General features: G+C 37.5%; 1 protein-coding gene across 3 annotated transcripts in view; it reads right to left on the reverse strand.

The window, feature by feature from the left end:
* Nucleotides 1-18,753, reverse strand: part of SORCS1 (sortilin related VPS10 domain containing receptor 1) — a 258,259-nt gene that overhangs the window by 83,627 nt on the left and 155,879 nt on the right. For all 3 annotated transcript variants that reach the window (XM_032445519.1, XM_015867126.2, XM_015867125.2), the window contains exon 5: nucleotides 7,788-7,861. In XM_032445519.1, the coding sequence (XP_032301410.1) occupies nucleotides 7,788-7,861 (74 nt within the window). The remainder of the gene's footprint in view (nucleotides 1-7,787; nucleotides 7,862-18,753) is intronic.

The following is an 18,753-nucleotide window of genomic DNA, read 5'->3' on the forward strand; positions in this document are numbered from 1 at the left end:
TGCAGTTTTACAGATTTTACTATTTCTTGAATACTCTCTAAAGAATGGTTTCTAGTTTTTACATCTCTTATTCTCCTGATTTGTTTTAGAAACATAGTGCTAGATGTAAATCAGCACTTTTATTTCTTTATACTTGGCCAATGAATTTCCCCAAATCTTCACCTAAATAGATTTTCCCTTCTGTACCTCTGCACTATGTAATGCATCATCATCCAATTAGGTGAAATGCTCTAATTTTGAGCAATTCAACTGGTAGCCACTGGGCCAAATCTATCATATGGTTCTTGACTTCCTCACCTTTTCTCTAAAGTGGATGGGAAATAATAATGCAGTGAAAAAAGCCCAACCAGGTAGACTCTTTCTAGTTATGCCATTCTGCAACACTGGCCTGGAAAACCAGATAGCTGTTGCTGTTAACACTAAAATAAATAGATGTGAGCTTTCAGTGAGGTAAGCATCCATTGCTAGTAATACAAAGGCAGGAGGAACATCTTGAAATCAGACCCAGATGTAAATGAACAGAAGTTAGTTACCAGAATCAGACCATTATTTTAAGACTCTCCTGTATACATCTGTCTCATGTACTGCAGGACACCTGAGTCATCTTCCTTAGAACTGGCTTGAAGTGGGACAAGGAGAAAGGTACTCTCCAATTATAGCCTCTGAACTCAGCTCCCTGATATGAGACACCAAATCTCCCTGATTTACTGCCTCTTTGATGGTACAGACTAATAGGATCATGGCTTCCCACTGTGTTAAGATGCATCTCTGGCATCTTGTAGTGCCGTGGCCCTGGCAGGATGCACTGGAGGAGGTCAGGGAGTCATTTACAGCAAGTGTCAATTCAACTCTTCTTAGAGAGAATATGCTTCTCATTAACCATACAACATAAAATAGCACTGAAACCTTCCTGACATAGACCCAGACAAATCCATAGCTAGATTCACCATGTAATTATCTCACTCCCTTCATGTGCTGTCCTTTATAGACGTATCCAGAGCAACCAGCTTCTTAGTCCAGTGCCTGTTAAAAATTGACTTGTTTCAGAGTTACAAGGATTGCAGGCTTCTGCTACTGAGGAATGCCCCAAACCAGATTTGAAACAGGTATACTAATGGCTGTCAACATCTTTACATCTTCAGTAAAGGAAACATGAAGAACTGGGGAAAAGTTAAAGTGTATGGGAACATTCCCTCATTTATAAAGTATCTTCAGATAATTTATTTTTTTTCAGATAAATTAGTTGAAATTGGAATAACAAATCACACCAACCCATGTATCAATCAGAATAGGATGGTTCAGTCCCAAAACCTTACTCGGATGGACTATACCTCTTCTTCTCCATCCTCCCTATTCACAACTGAAGGACAAAACTCTAAAGCGAGGAGGGAGCAAAGTCAGATAAATGGGTAAGGTGGTATTCAGTAATGAATTTTAGGATTACATTCAAGGTGTTCTTTCACTCCTATCTTTGGGGTTTCCACAATAAGCAAATAGGCTCAAGAATGCCTTTTTCTCCCTCATAAAGTGGAACTATGAAGGTTTTGAGACTGAAGAGCTACATTTTGCTCCAGCTAATTCTGAACTGAGTAACAAGTTTTCTCAAGAGACTATTGGGACCAGAGGATCAAATTATTAAAAACTCAGAGGACCAGAGTTCTATCAGTACCCTGCTGCATGACTTCAGTTAATTTTCTCATTCTTGTCCAAAGAAGAAATATGTATATTTTGGATCTCAGTTTCTTAAGAACCAAGACTTATAATAAATCCAAAGAATCTAAATGAGCTTTTAACAGCAACAGAAAGAGGATGCAGTGAGTTTTTTCTTTTTTTTTTTTTTCTTTTTCTTTCCTTGCTGATTCACATGGGCCTGGCAGGGCTGTATATATCTGCAAGCCAGAGAGGAATAAAATCCTGATTCCCTGAATAAATCTGAGAGATTTCAGCCTTCACTTATAGCAAAAAGATAGATCTACATGAGGGTCAAAGGATCCAGGAACTGTAAGCAGAGGTTTTCATTAAATCTTTTGAAATACCACTGGGATCTTAGGTGAACACTGCCAACAGTGAATATGCTTTTTTCTTGCACACTGGCTGGACAGGGTGTCTAGGGCAATGAATGGTGACCATGTACTCTAACATGTTCACTGTCAGTAATGTTACTAGCAGCACAAGCATGGAATGGACAAAGGAAAGAGATGTTTGCAAATGTGTTCTTCATTCTGGTACTTGGCAGTATTGCTAGCCTGCAGCCCAACTGCATCTTTAGGCTGGCAGCTATGAAACTACCAAAAAATATAAGCAAGTCAGTTACTTAATTCAGATCCCCTGAAATCTGTCATGGATCTCTCCATGATGCGCCCACCTGGCATGTGCACATCTCAACCATTTTTAAGCTATGAAATAATATGAATTTTCCTATTCAATTTTTTAGTACAGTCTAATTCATCAGGTATGGCTTTTGTGTTAGATTAAGCAGATTACTTTCTGGCCAGGCTGTCAATATGCCCTTTGATTGGCATTTTTCCTGTCAGCCACCAGCAGTTGCTCTGCTGTGATTAAAAGGTCTTGTTTAGCAATACACAGCATCATCCGAAAACAGCCCAGACACTCTGTCATTTAAATTGCTTCAGCTCACCTGGGTGGGTGTGCAAATTTCACCAAGCCAAAATCTGACAAGAAAGTGGAGACAGTTTGCCTGGCTTGCTCCATCCACATGAATATAATGGAGTTTTTAACAGGACTTTGATACACTTTTTCCCTTGATTTTTAGCTCTTTCAGCTGCTACAATGAATGCAGTCAGAGCTTTTAAAATATATTTTCTAGCCAACTCTGGAAATGAAAAGATATACACTGTATAATTCTACTCTAAAGATTATCTTTCTTTCCTGTTGCTCATAAAAGAAACACATATATAGTCCTATCTACTCATCTGTCCTCCCTACCGCTTACAGGTTTATCTATTTCTCCCTTTCAGTGTGTATGCATATCTTCGTATTGTCTGAGTGAAAGGGTTGGTTAGCTGTTTTTTGAGGTTTTTTTAAATTATATTTGTACTCATTTTCTTTACTCTCCCATACCCAGAAAAACACAAGATGGAGTGGAGACACAGCAACATCTTTTCCCAAACTGACATATCTCCCATTAAGTCATTAGGGAACCATTAGTATCATGGGCACACAATCCTATTGGAAATCAGATGTACAATGATTTTTACTTCTAATCCAACCTTCATGCTCATACAGTACATGAAAATCCCAAGCAGTACATTTAGTCTGATAATGACAATCAGATTCCTGAAGTACAAAGTGATACCTTTGTATTTCTCCCACCTGCTTGTCTGTGTGCAGTACCCAAACACAAAATTAACTGCAGTGATGCATTTAATGATTGTAACTTGTTATGATTTACTAGCTGGATTTTTCCATTGTTCCCTCATTGCTTCTTTGTAACACATTTTTATTATTTTCCTTTTTTTTCTCTAAATTTTTCAAGGGCAGGTACTGATTAGAATTAGGTGACAATCTTTTAGATGTCTCAATTCAAAAAATATGGTCTGCAGATCAATGAGCTTTTTAATCAATTATTTTTGCAAGGCCAGCATGATATTTTGATTATTAAAAAACTCTGTCCGAATGTATGACTTCATGAGAGGGCTAGAATAAGAATTCTATATTTTAATGAGAAATTCTGCTTGTATATGTTGGCCATAGCAAACTATACATGCTTTTAAATAGGCACTTTGTAGCCACTGGTCCTGAATATTTGGATTTGGAAGTTACAAGGTATCACTGCTGAACTTTCACTAGATGACAAGACCACTTAGAGCAGGAAAAAAGTAAAGTAGTTCCTAATATGATTGATTCAGCAATTGTGCTCATGTTTGCATTCACGACAAACCACTGCCTTTGCCAGCAACATTCCAGGAATGTATGCAGAAAATCAACAAAGATTATAAAAACAAACTCAGAAGCATGTAGATAAAGCATTATTTATCTAACATCTATTCCATTCTCTTCCCCTAATACCGATCACATTAGTAAGCACTATGCTTTCAACATTAAACCATATATATTAACTTGCTGTTTACTTGCTGAACTAACACTGCTTTAGAACACTCCTTCCTAGCAATTAGAGCATTTTCGTGCAGCACAGTTGCAGAATAACCAAGCACCTTGTTAACTTTCATGTATTTTTCTGTCACAGTACATTTAACACCAAAATAACAAGAACTAACCAAAGAAATAACTCTATGTCAGGCACATAAAGTTGAGTGCATAATGCTTTCCTTAGTATACCACTTTCACATATCTAGATTATGCAGAGAGACATGTGATAAGATACCCTAACTACAGCAACTATTAGAAATGACAATTTTACTACATCCCTTCACTAAAGACTGCCCAACACACTTAATTTTAAAGGTTTATCTGTTCATCTCTTTCTCACACTCCAGATACATTTCTCCATAATTTCTTTCATCACACCTGCAGATGTCAGAGCATCACTTACAGCTGAGGACAGAAGAATAAAAAGAGGGGATGAGTACTGAAGGAACAAAGACCCCATTTTCATGTTAATGACTCCATTTAATGAAATAGATGATGGAAGAACACAAAACACCTGTGAGCTACAAAGAGCAGAGCAAAGAGCAGAGCTCTACATAGAGCTTTTTTCTCATAGCTATGCAGTAGGCATTGGCAGATGACTTTAATGATCTTCAGAGGTCTAAATTTCTCTAGAGAGGTAGTAGGAGAGAATATTTCACAGAGCAACCAAAAGTAAGTGAGCAGAAAAGAAAACTCTCTTGGAAACAGACATAAGATGTTAAATGTTTCTCTGGCAGCACTTGCAGCAGTCTTTCCAAAACTAAAACTACCCTACAAAGAGAGACATCTGCAGCTCCATCGGGAGATCAGAGCCCCATACTGCTTCACCTCACATGAGTCCAGGGACAGGGAATCCGCCACCTTTCTAGGCAACTTGTGACAGTGCCTCATCACCTTAACTGTAAAAAACTGCTTCCTTATTCTCGCACAAAAAATAAAATCTCTCCTTATTCTATCACAAGAGGTCCCATTAAGAAGACTGTCCTATTCCTTCCTAGCCACCCCCCCATCCCCCTTCTCTAGATACTCTAAGGTCTCCTTAGTGCCTCCTCTTCTCCAGGCAGAACAGCCTCAAGCTCTCTCAGCCCACCCTCATAGGGGAGGTGTTCCATCCCTTGGATCATCATGGTCTTACTCTGGACAGAGTGACCCACAAACTAACAGGTAAACCATTATAACAGACTAAAATGCAAACAAAAATATCAGCAAGAAATCAAGAGAATGCATCTTTGCATCGGCTATTCAAATTCTTTTAGATGGAACACCCTCCAGATGTTCCAGATTCCTTCCAGTAAATGAAGCCTTTCTTAGATACTGGAATATAGCCATAATTCTCTGAACAATATAGTCATGTCCAGGTGGTTCCCTTCAAATCCATTTGATTTAGAAAAAGCATCAGGAACAGGAGAGAAGAGTCCCAGTAGGCCAATTTCCTTGGAAATTTGACTTTGAGACATGTTCTTTTACTCTTCATTTCTGCACTCAAAAATAACTGGAAGCCAGTTTGATTAAACTCTGCATATCATAATAATTTCTCAAAAAACAAATATGAGGCACCAAGTCACGCTCTACCAAACCTATTTAAGAGCTCTGGCTATGCAGACATTGCTGAAGAATTCTGAATTTCAACTATTCATCTGAACCCTCTTACGACCCAGTTCCCTTTCATTTTCTGTGCATGGAAGATCAGCAGTGACTACACTATGACTGTAAAGGGCTGCCCTTCTGATTCAGAACTTCAGTGACTACTGCAGAGAAAAGCCATGTTGCTCTCAATTACATATTTGTTTTCTATTGTCGATGTTTACAAGGCCTGGAAATGGCCAAATAATTGGAGCTGGTTTTATTTTCCAAGGCAATTATAACCCCAGTAAATAATCCATAACAAGATTTAACACCGTCTCTGTAAGCCACATCATTTTAAATTTTGATAGTAGAATTATAGTTTAGTTTCCACTGAGGTATATTATCTAAGGGACATTTTGTTCAAGGTGAAAATACAGAGTTGCAGTTTCATGTTTTGTTTATGGCCATAGGGAATTAGATGGGTGGTTGGAACATCTTTTCATCTATTCAGCTTCTTGTTTGCCTTTGAAGCTCCAGGTCTTCTCTTATTTGTAAGGTTCTAAGAGGCCTTCAAAGTCTGAGCTTTACAAAAAGGAAAAAATGATCATTTTCATCATTATTCTTATTTCAGGCATCTATCTGCTCAATTTATGATAAACCATTACTGTAAGTAACGATGGGAAACTTCAAAAGGTTCAGAGTGAAGTGCGGGACATAGAGATCCAGGAACAGGGACAGTCATTCCCCTTCTATGACCTTCTTCAGCCAGCACAATCTTGTTTGCTCAACAAATGGATCATCCAGTTTCTAGGACTTTCCACTTTTATTAGCCCAGAAATACCAAAACAAGCAGATGGGCTGTGCTTGTATCTGACACTTAGAAACCCTGTTAGCAGCCCCATAGGAATAAAATAAGGGTGACATAAATACATGTATACAAACACAGAAAATCAAGGCTAAGTTTAAAATGGATTTGAGTTTGCAAAAGCCTCAGCTAATACAGATTCTGAGAAAGAATTAGAAGTCAGGAGCAGCAAACAAAATCTTCGGTCTATATTCTTTGCAAACCAAATATTAATTCAGCTTTGAAGTAAATTTGACCTAGGGCTCGTACTTCTTTCAGAAATTAAAAGAAAATATTTGACCAAGCCATTCCTAAGTCTTAGTACATTCAAAACCTAAGGAACAGGCACAAACTTATAGTTTAATGGTCACCTACTGGGATTTCACTTTAATCATCTGATTCATCTCATTCTGATGACAAAATGACTATTTTATCCAAATATTTTATTTTAAAGTCCAGATTCATTGGACAAGAACCAACATCTGCTCACAGGTGAGCTTCCACCTCCAAACAGAGCTGGCAAGAACTCCTGAAGATTGATGTCAGTGCAAGCAAAAAGAGGAATAAGCATAAATACAAACAATTAAAGTTCAATTTTGGTTTAGTCTAAGACAACCATATTTGCAAGCAAGTAGAGCCATGTCTCCTTCATTCCTCAACTTTCACACATATGTGCAGCAAAGATTAGGTCTTGAACTCAGAACAGAAATCTTGGCACAGCAGCCTAGAAACAATATTACAAAGTGATTTAAGCTTATAGTAAAGAACTGTGTGTGCCTACTTCAGTGGTCATTAGCTTAATCGTTTTCAGGGATTGAACTAGGTCTAACAGCAGTTAAAAGCATAACATCAGTCACTGGAGCTGGTCATGTGTACTGTCAGCCATGGCAGAAAAGCTACTGTCTTCTGAGTCTTTCAAGACTTACTCTGAGTACCAAGCTTATGCTGAAATTACTTAAGTTGCAACCCAAAATGTTCACAGGAAATCACAGAACTTTCCCCTCCTCAATCAATGCTTTCTTCAGACTCAGAATATTTCAGTTGTGCATAATTCTTAGATCAAAGACCCTACTTTCAAGTGCTATTCAAACACAGAACAGCAGGAATAATGCCCCTTTCATGCCAGTTCAAAGTTAATCCCAACAACAAGAGACTAATAGTGATGTAGACTGCATTCAGCCACACTGCTTTCAAGCTTTCATTTCAAGATGTCTGTACAAACAGAGAAATTCTGTGTGGGAAAAGAGGAAGAGATTTTTGCTCTTACCAGTAGAACCTGTTTGGTGCAACTCCTTCATGAAGAAGCAGCCATCTTCTGCCAAACTCCACTGAGCTGAATAACTGGGGACAGAAAAAAAATACCAAGAACAGTCAAGAACCACAGTAAAACTCAACAATAGAGAAATCAGTCTGGAGGTCTGAAGAAATCTTCTGAGACATCACAATATACTGAAAACTCAATATCACTCTCAGGTGACAAAATAACAGTGTGAGAAGGCTGCCTGTTATGTTAAACTTGTGATGGACACTGGACGCAGAACATAATGCAGAACTTTGATATCCTAACTTCGCTCTGACAACAGATACACAGGCTTGCCTGCCTTGATATTGCATCAGAAGGTCAATCTCTTCCTAGTTACCAGTCACCACCTTCAGAGAAGTTTTACAATGAGGAACACAAGAAGTGTCCTAATATACATCCAGGTTTTGCATGCAGGATGGGTTGAGTTGAAATAGCACAAATAACTTGTACCACGGATACCTGTAATTCTCACTTTGCTCCTGCAAGCAATGTGACACAGCCTTCTACCCTGATTACACAAACAATAACCAAATACATCAATCACATCAGAAAATCTTTCAACAATAAATACCAAGTAAGACTGGGAAAGGTCAGCAAAAAAAGGAATGTACAGGTATTGTAAATACTTAGTATGTCTTTGTGGAATAACATACAAATGTGACTTTTATAGAGCACTTACAAACAGCTGCTCTCCATAAATGCTACCATCGGATAATTCTCAGAAGAATAGCACAGAATCATTAGGGTTCTGGTTTTCTTTGCTTTATTTTGCTTCACTTTTTTCACATAGAAACACATAGAAGCAATCAGCCCTAATTTTTTCTTGCCAACTCATTCCATTTCCTCTCTTTGCCTGACAGAAATGGTCAATTTCTTTTGTAAAAGGAGTTATTGAACCCTTTTCTTGACTTCAGATTAGAGATTTTGCTAAAAATGCAAGCAATCTGAATTGCATTTCTGAATCTGAATTTATGTGCAGTTTTTGATGAATTTTTTTTGGAACACGTAGTGGCACTGGATTGGGATATAGCAAGGATGGAAGTCTGAGAGAATCACTGAGGAGGCAAGCGGATATTAAAGTTTTAGGTTGACCAGAAAGATGATCTGAATGCATTTTTAAAAATGAGACCACGATATAAGAAAAACTGAGATCTACTTTTTATTCTGCATTACACTATCACAAATCACTACAACCCTTGGGTTCCCCTCTTTAAAACTTTGGAATAACATGGAAAAACTAATAACATCTGTAACAGCTGTTTGACAAAGAGTAAAATGTACATATGTTGAAACCTACTACGAAGCATTAAAGCTGGTTATTCACCTCTTTTTTCTTATCTCTCATTTTCTTCTTGAATATTGCCAAAGAAGAGACAGGGAAAAAGGGAGAGGGAGCAGAAAATAACCAGGTCAGGCAAAGGTAACACAGTTTAGCTCTTCAAATGGAACTGCATAATAGCCTTTTGAAATTTCAGTGTTGAAACTCTTACTTTTCATTAACTAGAAATATATTTTTATTTGAAACATTAAGATTCACTAACCCTAACAATAACAGAAGAAACCTCATTTATCCTCTAGAACACTTAACAGAACATTGTTAAAAGTGCTCTAAGGTCACCTGATCAAGAGTATTACTATAACTGGATGCATTTATTCCTCCTTCACATCCCAAGTCCATTTCTAGATCTCCCATTCATGATTGCACAGTACAAACTAATATAAGATCACTAAGTTACTGTTATCTGTCTTACCAAGACCAATATTTTCTCTTTTATGGCAAAGTGGTTTCTTTCATGCCAAGTAATAAGTCTTCATACTATAGAGTAATTGAAACTTTAATAAAGTTGATATTGGCTCACAGTAAAACTTCCTTTAATTAAGAACAAAGATCAATATGAAAAACTCAGTAAACATTTCTGCATTTCCAGACCTGGTATATGTAAGATGCAAGATTTCCTGGGACATTTATGCTCTCAGACAGCTGGAACCATCACAGTAACTGATGTTTTTCCCCCTTCATATCCCGCACCCTACTCCCTCTCTAGTTCCCCTGGGGACAACTTTCAGAAATTTGCCACCTTTTAGAATTTGTCATTGATAGTAATGATATCCTAAAATTTATCACGGCCAGTAGAAGCTTTATTTTTTTCTCCTCCTTCATGCCTACAACCTCAGTGCAGTACCAAGTTGTTGAACATTCCCACCACTCCAGCTCCCCCTGGCTCTTTCAGCAGAAGTATTTGGAGGGTCTGTTCATTTGGCACATCTGTGATTTCTGTAGCAGAGAGGAGCACCGATGCTGCACTGTACACAGGAAACCTGCTTTCTCTTACTGTATGACCTGAACAAGAGATGTGAGACAGGTAAAAAGGAGAGAAATGGTAGACTTGTGTTTGTTTCAAAGGGAGGAAATAGATACAGTAATTCTACTATGTCAGTATTTTACTCTCATAATAGAAGTCAGTGCCCAGTGAGCTGGGAGAAGTATATGAGAAAAAAAAAGAGCTCTCACAGGGAAATATCAGATCCCTGGGAATTCATGCCCAAAGCTCTTATTGTCTTTGACAGGACACTTCAATAACCAGACTTAAGAAGCTTTTACTCCTTTGCCATTATCACAGTACCAATCTCAGCCTTCACTGATTCAAAGCAGCATCAATGTACTCTCAGAAAAAGGGGAATTCCCTGTATTAGGTAACAACCTGAACAAAAGGGAAAATGTACTTTACATTAAGGATATTTTTTTCCAGATATTTAAGTATCACTCAGCTTAGCTTGAGTTTATTTAGTTAGACCAGAAGAAGAAAAAAAACAAAACATTTGAAGGCTGAGTTTTTGTCAAGTATCAGATACGATACAGCAGGGAATATTTTTTCCCCATTTAGCAATTATAGTGCTTGTATGGATATTTTTTAAACCCAACATCATATTTTGTTGTGGTTATAAAAGCTCTTTCTCTCCTGGGATGATTTCTGACAGGCTCGTGTGTGCAGTCCCTTCAGAGATGACATTTTATTTTCTTTGGCAAGCACTGCTGTCTGATGACAATATTCATTAGGAGACAGAAATTAGATAATGTTCTCTGCTACAACTCTTATTTCAACCACAAATAAAAAATGAACCTACTACAATTTCAGTGTACGTTTTCAGCTCAGGGCCAAGTAGTGACCTGACGTTTCTGTTTTCACTAAGACAAAACCATTATAAAGTACAAATCTTATATTGATCTCTCAGATTTGACCCTTCTTCATTGGGGAATAAAAATCTTCTAACTTCCTCTTCTCTTTCGTAGTTGTACCTCCTACACACGTTCTCTTGCAGTCAGATTTCTAAGCTCTTTAGAGTAGAAATCATCTATTGTGGTATGCATTTACGTAACATAAAGATTCCTGGAGCTCTCATTAGGTATAATAATACATGAAAATTGTAAGTGAAGGTATGTGTAAGGAAAAGGTTTCCCTATAATAGGTACTTCTGTAAAAGGTTTCACTATTCAGAATGGTGAAAATTAGACTGTTTTCTCATATTGTCCTATATTATTTCTAATATATTTTTCAGCCACCAAGCAGCTTATCAGCCTACAAGTTCAGGCAATTCTGCATACATTTCCTTACCTCAAGCAAATTACAAAAATAACCATCCTTACATTAAATTGAATCAAAGCAAATCTGTAAAATTAATTTTCTTAAAAATTGGGGAAATCAGCTATTGTCTAGCTGAACACGTGGCAAAAGCAATAAGGGCCCATCCAAATCAGGGAACATCTGTTCTAATGGAAACATTAAATAAAAAAAAGACAGAACTCCAGAGTTGGCAAAGCCAGTGTTAGGGGGGTATGAAATTCATCCAGGTAATGTAACATTTTCTTTACTTTCAGATTATAGAGGAATTACTGAATCATAAGTTCAATTTCACTACCATCTCTTCTTAGAAACAGCTTTCAGCAGATGCTTGGAAAACCAAAATACCAGCACATTAAAAAACTCTGTATATTCAACAGTTCCCCTAAACATGGTCTGAAGCTCCATCAATCCTTGGCTCAGGAACTTTCTGTGTGAGAGGCTGTATTTGTCTTTAATATTTCTCAATACTTTTTAAGTTCTTCTCTTTGTATTTTTTTCTACTCTTTCAACATCCACAAAATATTGTGGTAAGCACAGAGCTCCACTACCTAACACCGCATGAAGAATCACCACTTCTTGCTTGCTTTGAGTCTGTTGTGAGTGTCTCAAGTGCAATAAAACATCAGTCTTTACCTCACATTTTTGGAGTTAAAACAGATCAGGCTAACTGAGGAATCATCTCTTTCCCAAATCTTCCAGTAGACTTAACTGGCTTTGTATTTCCTTGTACTACTTTGCATGTCTTCTAAAACCTACAAAATATGTAGCTAAAATATGAGATTTGAAGGGAAATGTTTTCTAGGCATCAAACAAACGTGATTTGTGTTGATGATGGTATTAGATTCTAACCTACAGGACCCTACTTGTCTATTTAGATCTGTCAGAATTACAAAGTTGAAAACTTCTGACACTAACTCACATCTTTAGAACAAACACAATAAGCTGTTAGCAGTTTCATGAAGTTCTACATCTGGATGAGCTTGGGAGGCACACTTTAACAAAACTGTATTCCAAAACACCCATTTCCCTTATGAACACTGAATTTTCCCAGCCAAAAACATGGCCTTTATGAAGTGGTTGAATTAAGTTTATTTGGCTGTTAAACCTGATGGTTAACGAAGCACATCATCAAACAGATGTCACTAACAAATGCAAATTTGTATTAAAGAAAGAAGCTCTTATCATCAACAACTAGTAATGAGTTCCGTGCTTCCCAGAGCTACCTTTATGCTCATTGAACTCATCATACCAAAGACACTAAAAGTAATATATGTATCTTCTAAGACATCAAAGAAACAGTTACTCATTTAACATCTGACTCTGAAAGTCAGGCTGCATATACCATGTACTGAGAATCTGACTGACCCACCAGTTCTGGTAAAATATCATGTGAAGGGTCATTATGCCAGTGAAGACCCATCATCTGTTCTCAGCATAATTTTCCCAGTCAAAGCTTTTAAAAAGCATGGAGTCCCTCACAGACTCCGATTCCTTTTACCACCTAAACAATATGGCTGCTGATTTGACTGACTCATGGTGTCTACAACCATCATCATTTTTCATCATTCAGCATTTAAACTAATTGGATATTCTGATGAAACATTTAGTTTTGATTATTCTTCACACACTGATCTTAAATCATATTATAGTTCCACGTTCTTCCTCTAGTGATGAGGATATTCAATTTTGTGCAATGATTTAATTTTCTGAAAATTAAATAAATAAAATAAATTAAAAAAACAAAACCAAAACAACAAAAAAAAAAACCAAAAACATACAAGGAAATCTGGGACCTGGCTGAGGAAAATGTGATTTAAATTGCATGCTGGAAGCAATACAAAGGAAATAATTTGAGCAAGATAATAGTTCTCATTAATTTTCTTAAGACGTTTACCATCACCATGTTACAATGGAACACGGCTCAAGATTTAACTTGATTTGGTGACTGGATTTACCAACTTCAGTATTCTTGCATTCACAAAAGAAAAAGGTCTCTTTTTCTCACCCTTACCATACATGAAAGTTCCAATTATTCCTCCTTGACAGAGATCTGACCAAGGCAATTCAACCTGGCATTCATCTCTAGAGCACACACCTGGAAAACTAGCTCAACTAGTTTTGAAAGACTTGGGTTTGCTTCAAATTCACCACCAATTTCCTTAGAAGTTTCTTATTGGTCAGTCCTTCTAACCTTATTTCTTCACATATGCTGACCGCTTGCCTCTTAAATTTCTTGGTGTTTCCATAAGTTGATTAAAACTTGACCTGAACACAGTGTTTTGCCTTAATCCCTTCAAACACCATAGACTGACAGAAGAAACAGAGCATTTGAAACACGATTTTTGTAACAATGGACCACGTGAACATTTCAGAGATCACTTCTTCGAGTTTAGTACTTTTAAAAAATTTAGTTCACTTTTACCAAAGAACACAACATTCAAAAAACACCATTTAATCACTGTCAACCTGGGTAAAAACAACTTTCTGAAGATGCAACAATGTAATTTGAAATAAGTACAGTGAAGTCCCTCCTTTTATCCCTATTCATTTGAACTGAATAATTTTATTACAGACAGACTGTACTTTACTACAAGCGCAGGTGTATTTGAGGTGATTCTACATTCATCATTCTCATTGTTCATAGAGGCATTATTCAAATAGCATTCATCTATGAAACAGTACATTTGGAAGTAATCTACAACATTCAGGAAAGCAAAGAGCAGTAGCATAGATTCCATATGGATTGCATCAATTCAGCATTGCACTTCAATTTACGACCCTAGAAGAACAATCAAGCTTGCATTTCTTTTTCTTCATATGCAGTCTGCAGAAAATGATGGGGTTAGTGCATCAAGTAAGCATTTAAGATTGAACATGTTTATATAGGTGTATTAAGTAGTCCTTTATGGTCTTAAATCTTCAGCAGGATCTACCTGCTACATCAAAGATTATCATAATGAGAGAGGTTTCCACACTGGCACTGCAGATATCTCCATCTGTGTCAAGGAACAACGTGCTTAATGTGTACATGTTCTAAACGGGTATCCATATCAGTTGGTGTTCTGGCCTTAGAGAAGCAAGTACCTATATTAGCATGATGTTTCTAGTGCAGTCTATTTATATACTAAACACGTATCAGGAAACACAATTTTACCAGCAGATACTTAAAGGAATCCTCCTAGCACATGTATCTTAAGGCCAGAAAGAAGTACTAGTGTCATCATTCTGTTCTCATCAAAACAGATGCTGCAGAATCTTAGTCACTAATTCAAGCAGTAGAGAGAATTATTTAAGCTGACAATCAATGGCTGAGCTAGATCGTATCTTCTGGATAGACATACAGTCTCAGTGTTTGAATCTTCTGGAAAGCCATCAAAACCAAGTTCCAAGGGATGATGAATTTACTACTCTGCTTGGTAAGTTATCCTCAAGGTTAATTTCTTTCTCTGTTAACAGCTCTAATATTTCTGCAACAGGAATCTCTGCAACAGAGCATCCTGCATGTGCTTTTTGTTATGCTGAGAAATTATTAGGTATGTTCATAACTGTTTAGGTGACTAAAGTAAGGAAATACTTTATCAACTAAAAGATACACCCTATTAGAATGAGAACAGAAGTGAAAAGGCTTTGATTAAACAGAATTCAGGGTAAAGCACTGGAATTGTCATGCACACATGCACAGCCTTACATTTTTACTACACTAGAACCTATGGCTCCACATGAATTCAGTGCTGACAGGTGCTTTGCATAATAAGAAAATGGAGACACATAGGAGCATGCATTCAAAACAAATGACTGTTGGAAAAGAGAGAAGAGAATCATCTAGGGAAAACTGAAGGAAGTTACTCAAAGCCATAGAGATCAGTGCTAGACCTAGTGACAGCAATCACATTTCTTTACTCCTAGTCCAGTGCACTGATTATGAAGAGGAAAAAAGAAATTACCATGGAAGTAGGAAAATGAGACTCACGTAGAGCACAACAAAATCTGCAAAGTAACAAATATGCAGCCAGGAAACCCAAAGCAGTAAACGAACAAGTTCTCTAGGGATACAGAGGGCTCATGCATATACAGATGGATAAGCAAGGACATATTAATTTGCTTAAAGATAAGTAAGTAGTAGAGCACTGTGATTACCGCTCAGGAGTCCTTCTTTCTATTTCACTGATCACGCTTGTGCCCAGATATGAATCTATATTTCCAGACAGACAGACTGCAGCTGGGCTCTGCCAGTTGATTTTTTCTATCTTTGGACTTTTTTTTTTTTTTTTTTTTTTTTCCCCTGGTGATTAGGGAAGCATCTCCCTTTTTATTTTTTATTTATTTTTTTTTTTTTACATGCTACATTTTAAACTCTACACTTCAAACTCACTTAATACATCATACTTAGTGAGGTGTAAAAGACTGATGTGTCCACAAGGAAATCCTTTTTTATGTCACAGTTTGTGCACTGGCTCATGACCAGTTGAAGATTCCGTCTGACTGTATTAGTTTTCTTACTGAGACAATGCTAAGGAACTGACCATGAGAGGAAAGAAAGAAAAAAATTCTAACAAACTAACAGTCAGATGACTCGTTTTGATGTCCCTTCCTTGTTCATCTTCAGTACATTGATTGCCACCAAACGCTAATCAGTTGTCCTAGAGATAACAAGAAAAGAACTGTGTGCAAGATGTGTTGTCAGAATGCTCAGCAGGTGTCTGTGCTTAAGGACTTCCCACGAAGAGTATGCAAATATTCATCTACAAACACAGATATTTTTGTGCTTGTTTACAATCATAAGCTCATGGACTTTTGTATGCAATGACTACTACCACGGAGATAGAGAAGGTGTAAAAAGGAACAAAATAAATTAGGCTGAAAGTAAAACCTCTGAAAGTCTCTGATTTGATCATGTTCCTGGTACAATAATTCTCAAAGTTAGATCATAATGAAGTGAAATTAAAAGCTTTAGAAATCGGAAGTGGGTCTAAAATAGTCCATCAGAACCTGAGGAGTCAAAACTGGTTGCACCTATAGCAGATACTGGCAGACATTAGCCCAACTGCATGGATAGAAGGGGCTGAAGAAGTTAGCCTAAGTACCTCATCTAGGCAGATGGATCCTTCCTTGCTTTAAACACACATGAAACGTCACAGAGAGTTTTGCTGTAAATAAAATGGCTTTGGTGCCACTTAATATAGTTCACAAACTGACCTCAAAATTGAAAAGACACAAAAAGGAGAAAAAGAAAACACAAACAACACTATACAAGTAACGTCTTCCCCACCAACCTTAATAACAGAAACAACAGAAGTAGTGTTTGCGAATGGTTTTAAAAGCTTTTGTTCAACAACAAGTGGATTTTCAGTATACTGAGTGGGTAAGGAACTTTCCTGTGTACATTTTGATGCAATTTCATTGAAATTTGATGAGGCCTTGAACAATGACACAATACTGGAAACAAGACAGACTACAAGCTGCAGGATTCTCCCTTTTTCAAAGGATTAGGAGGGAGAGTGGATGGGAAAAGGGTCTGGGGCATCTTTCATTTTCTCTGGAATCTGTCCTATTTAAATGTTTGAATGAAGAAAGCCTCTACAGTTTCACCTTTCACCTGCTGCTGACCTTGACTCCTTTACTGTGGAGGAAGTACTGAGGAAGATGGCATGATTGATTGGATGACTGAAGATAAATTATTCCAGCACCAGCAAAATCCCAAATTCCTGAACTTCAGCACTTTAAATATACAGCCAACCATCAGTCCCTAACCCACTGCTCTCCACTGCAACACACACACATAGTTAATGAAGGTAGATGGATGGAATCTGATACTTGGGAAAGGCTAAGGGGAAAAAAGAAGAAAAAAGAAGAAAAAGGAAATGAATGCCTCTTCATTTCCTGGTTTTGTGTAGGCAGAGGTCTCTTAGTGTGCCTTGCCTTTCAAGAATTCACTTAAAATGAGAGAGGATAAGCAACGAGAATAACTCCATTTTTAAATCTGGATTCTTTTTTTCAGCCTCTGTTGCTGCCTTTCAGTTCTTGAGTGCCTTTGCACATTTACTCCTGAGATGGATAATTACAACTTTGCATCTCACCCATCTGACTTGTGTTTTCCACTTTCACCCATACTTCATCTCTCCAAATAGCTGTGTTATTCATGGCTGATTACCCACCATTCCTCTGCCTGTCTGACCCATCTGAATAGCAGAGGATGTCTCCACGTGAAGTAGAGGCTCTTACATCCCACCTTCTGATTGCACAGCAAACTACTTTTGAAGATTACACAGTAATGCATAACTAATACTCCCACAAAATACAGCCTTCATCTTACAGGCAAGCTGATTAAACCCATGAGAGCTCACACGTACAAGACCTCCAACAAGTTTTTACCTCACAAGCAATGCTTTGCAGTATTGAAGTTTCCTCCTGATCTGTAACTCCTCTTATACAGAAAATAGAGGAGCGTGCAATAGTTCTGCAATTATGTGGTAAGAATCAGCCATGTAACAACTGTACTTTCAGCCAGAACAATGAATGCAATCATGAAGCAATTAGTACAGGCGGCAGATGGTTTGCTGCTCTTTTTTTTTTTTCCTCAAGACTGGCAGGAAAAACTCATGACTGAATAAGGGACTGGCCTGTCAGCAATGGTAATTCAAGTCTGCCGCCCAAGGCGGACACGGAGGAGAGATGTGAACAAAAGCAACCAAGTCACTGAAGCTTAATGAGTTATGGCTCATCAGTTGAACTCCAGTAATTAACAACATTCACTTGTACACAACACGCAAGAAACTGGGTTGTAAAATGATTTCAGTTAACACAGACTTCCCTGCCATTTAGTAAATCTCTATTCAACCAAACAAAAAAGATCTGTAATGCTTATCATAGTGATAGACTCAAGCAGGCTGTAAAGAGACTGAGAGATGATGCTTTGTGACCCATTTCCTGTTCATCACAATTGGGCAATAAGAGGCATGCTCTACTTGTTGAATTTGCTCTCAATCAGTCCTGAACTATCTGAAGCACTCCTGAGAGTCAAACAGTTCATTCCCAATTTGATTCCTGCCTCTTCAACAGTTGCTCAATTCACCACCTGACTTCCCTGGTCCCACCTGCTACAATGACAAGATGCAAATGATGCAATGAGAACTTTGTTTGCCTGAAGGATGTAAACATGTTTTCTAATTGACTCTTATCTTCCTTCTGACTGCCAAGAGCAATATAAAATGAATGTGAAACCTCTACAGCCTCTTCATTTCCATGCATGGCATCTAAGTCTATGGTATGATAATGCCAATTTCATACCATTCAGATAGGTTTCCTCT

Source organism: Coturnix japonica, chromosome 6 (genome assembly GCF_001577835.2).
Source record: "Coturnix japonica isolate 7356 chromosome 6, Coturnix japonica 2.1, whole genome shotgun sequence".
Classification (NCBI taxonomy): Eukaryota; Metazoa; Chordata; class Aves; order Galliformes; family Phasianidae; genus Coturnix; species Coturnix japonica.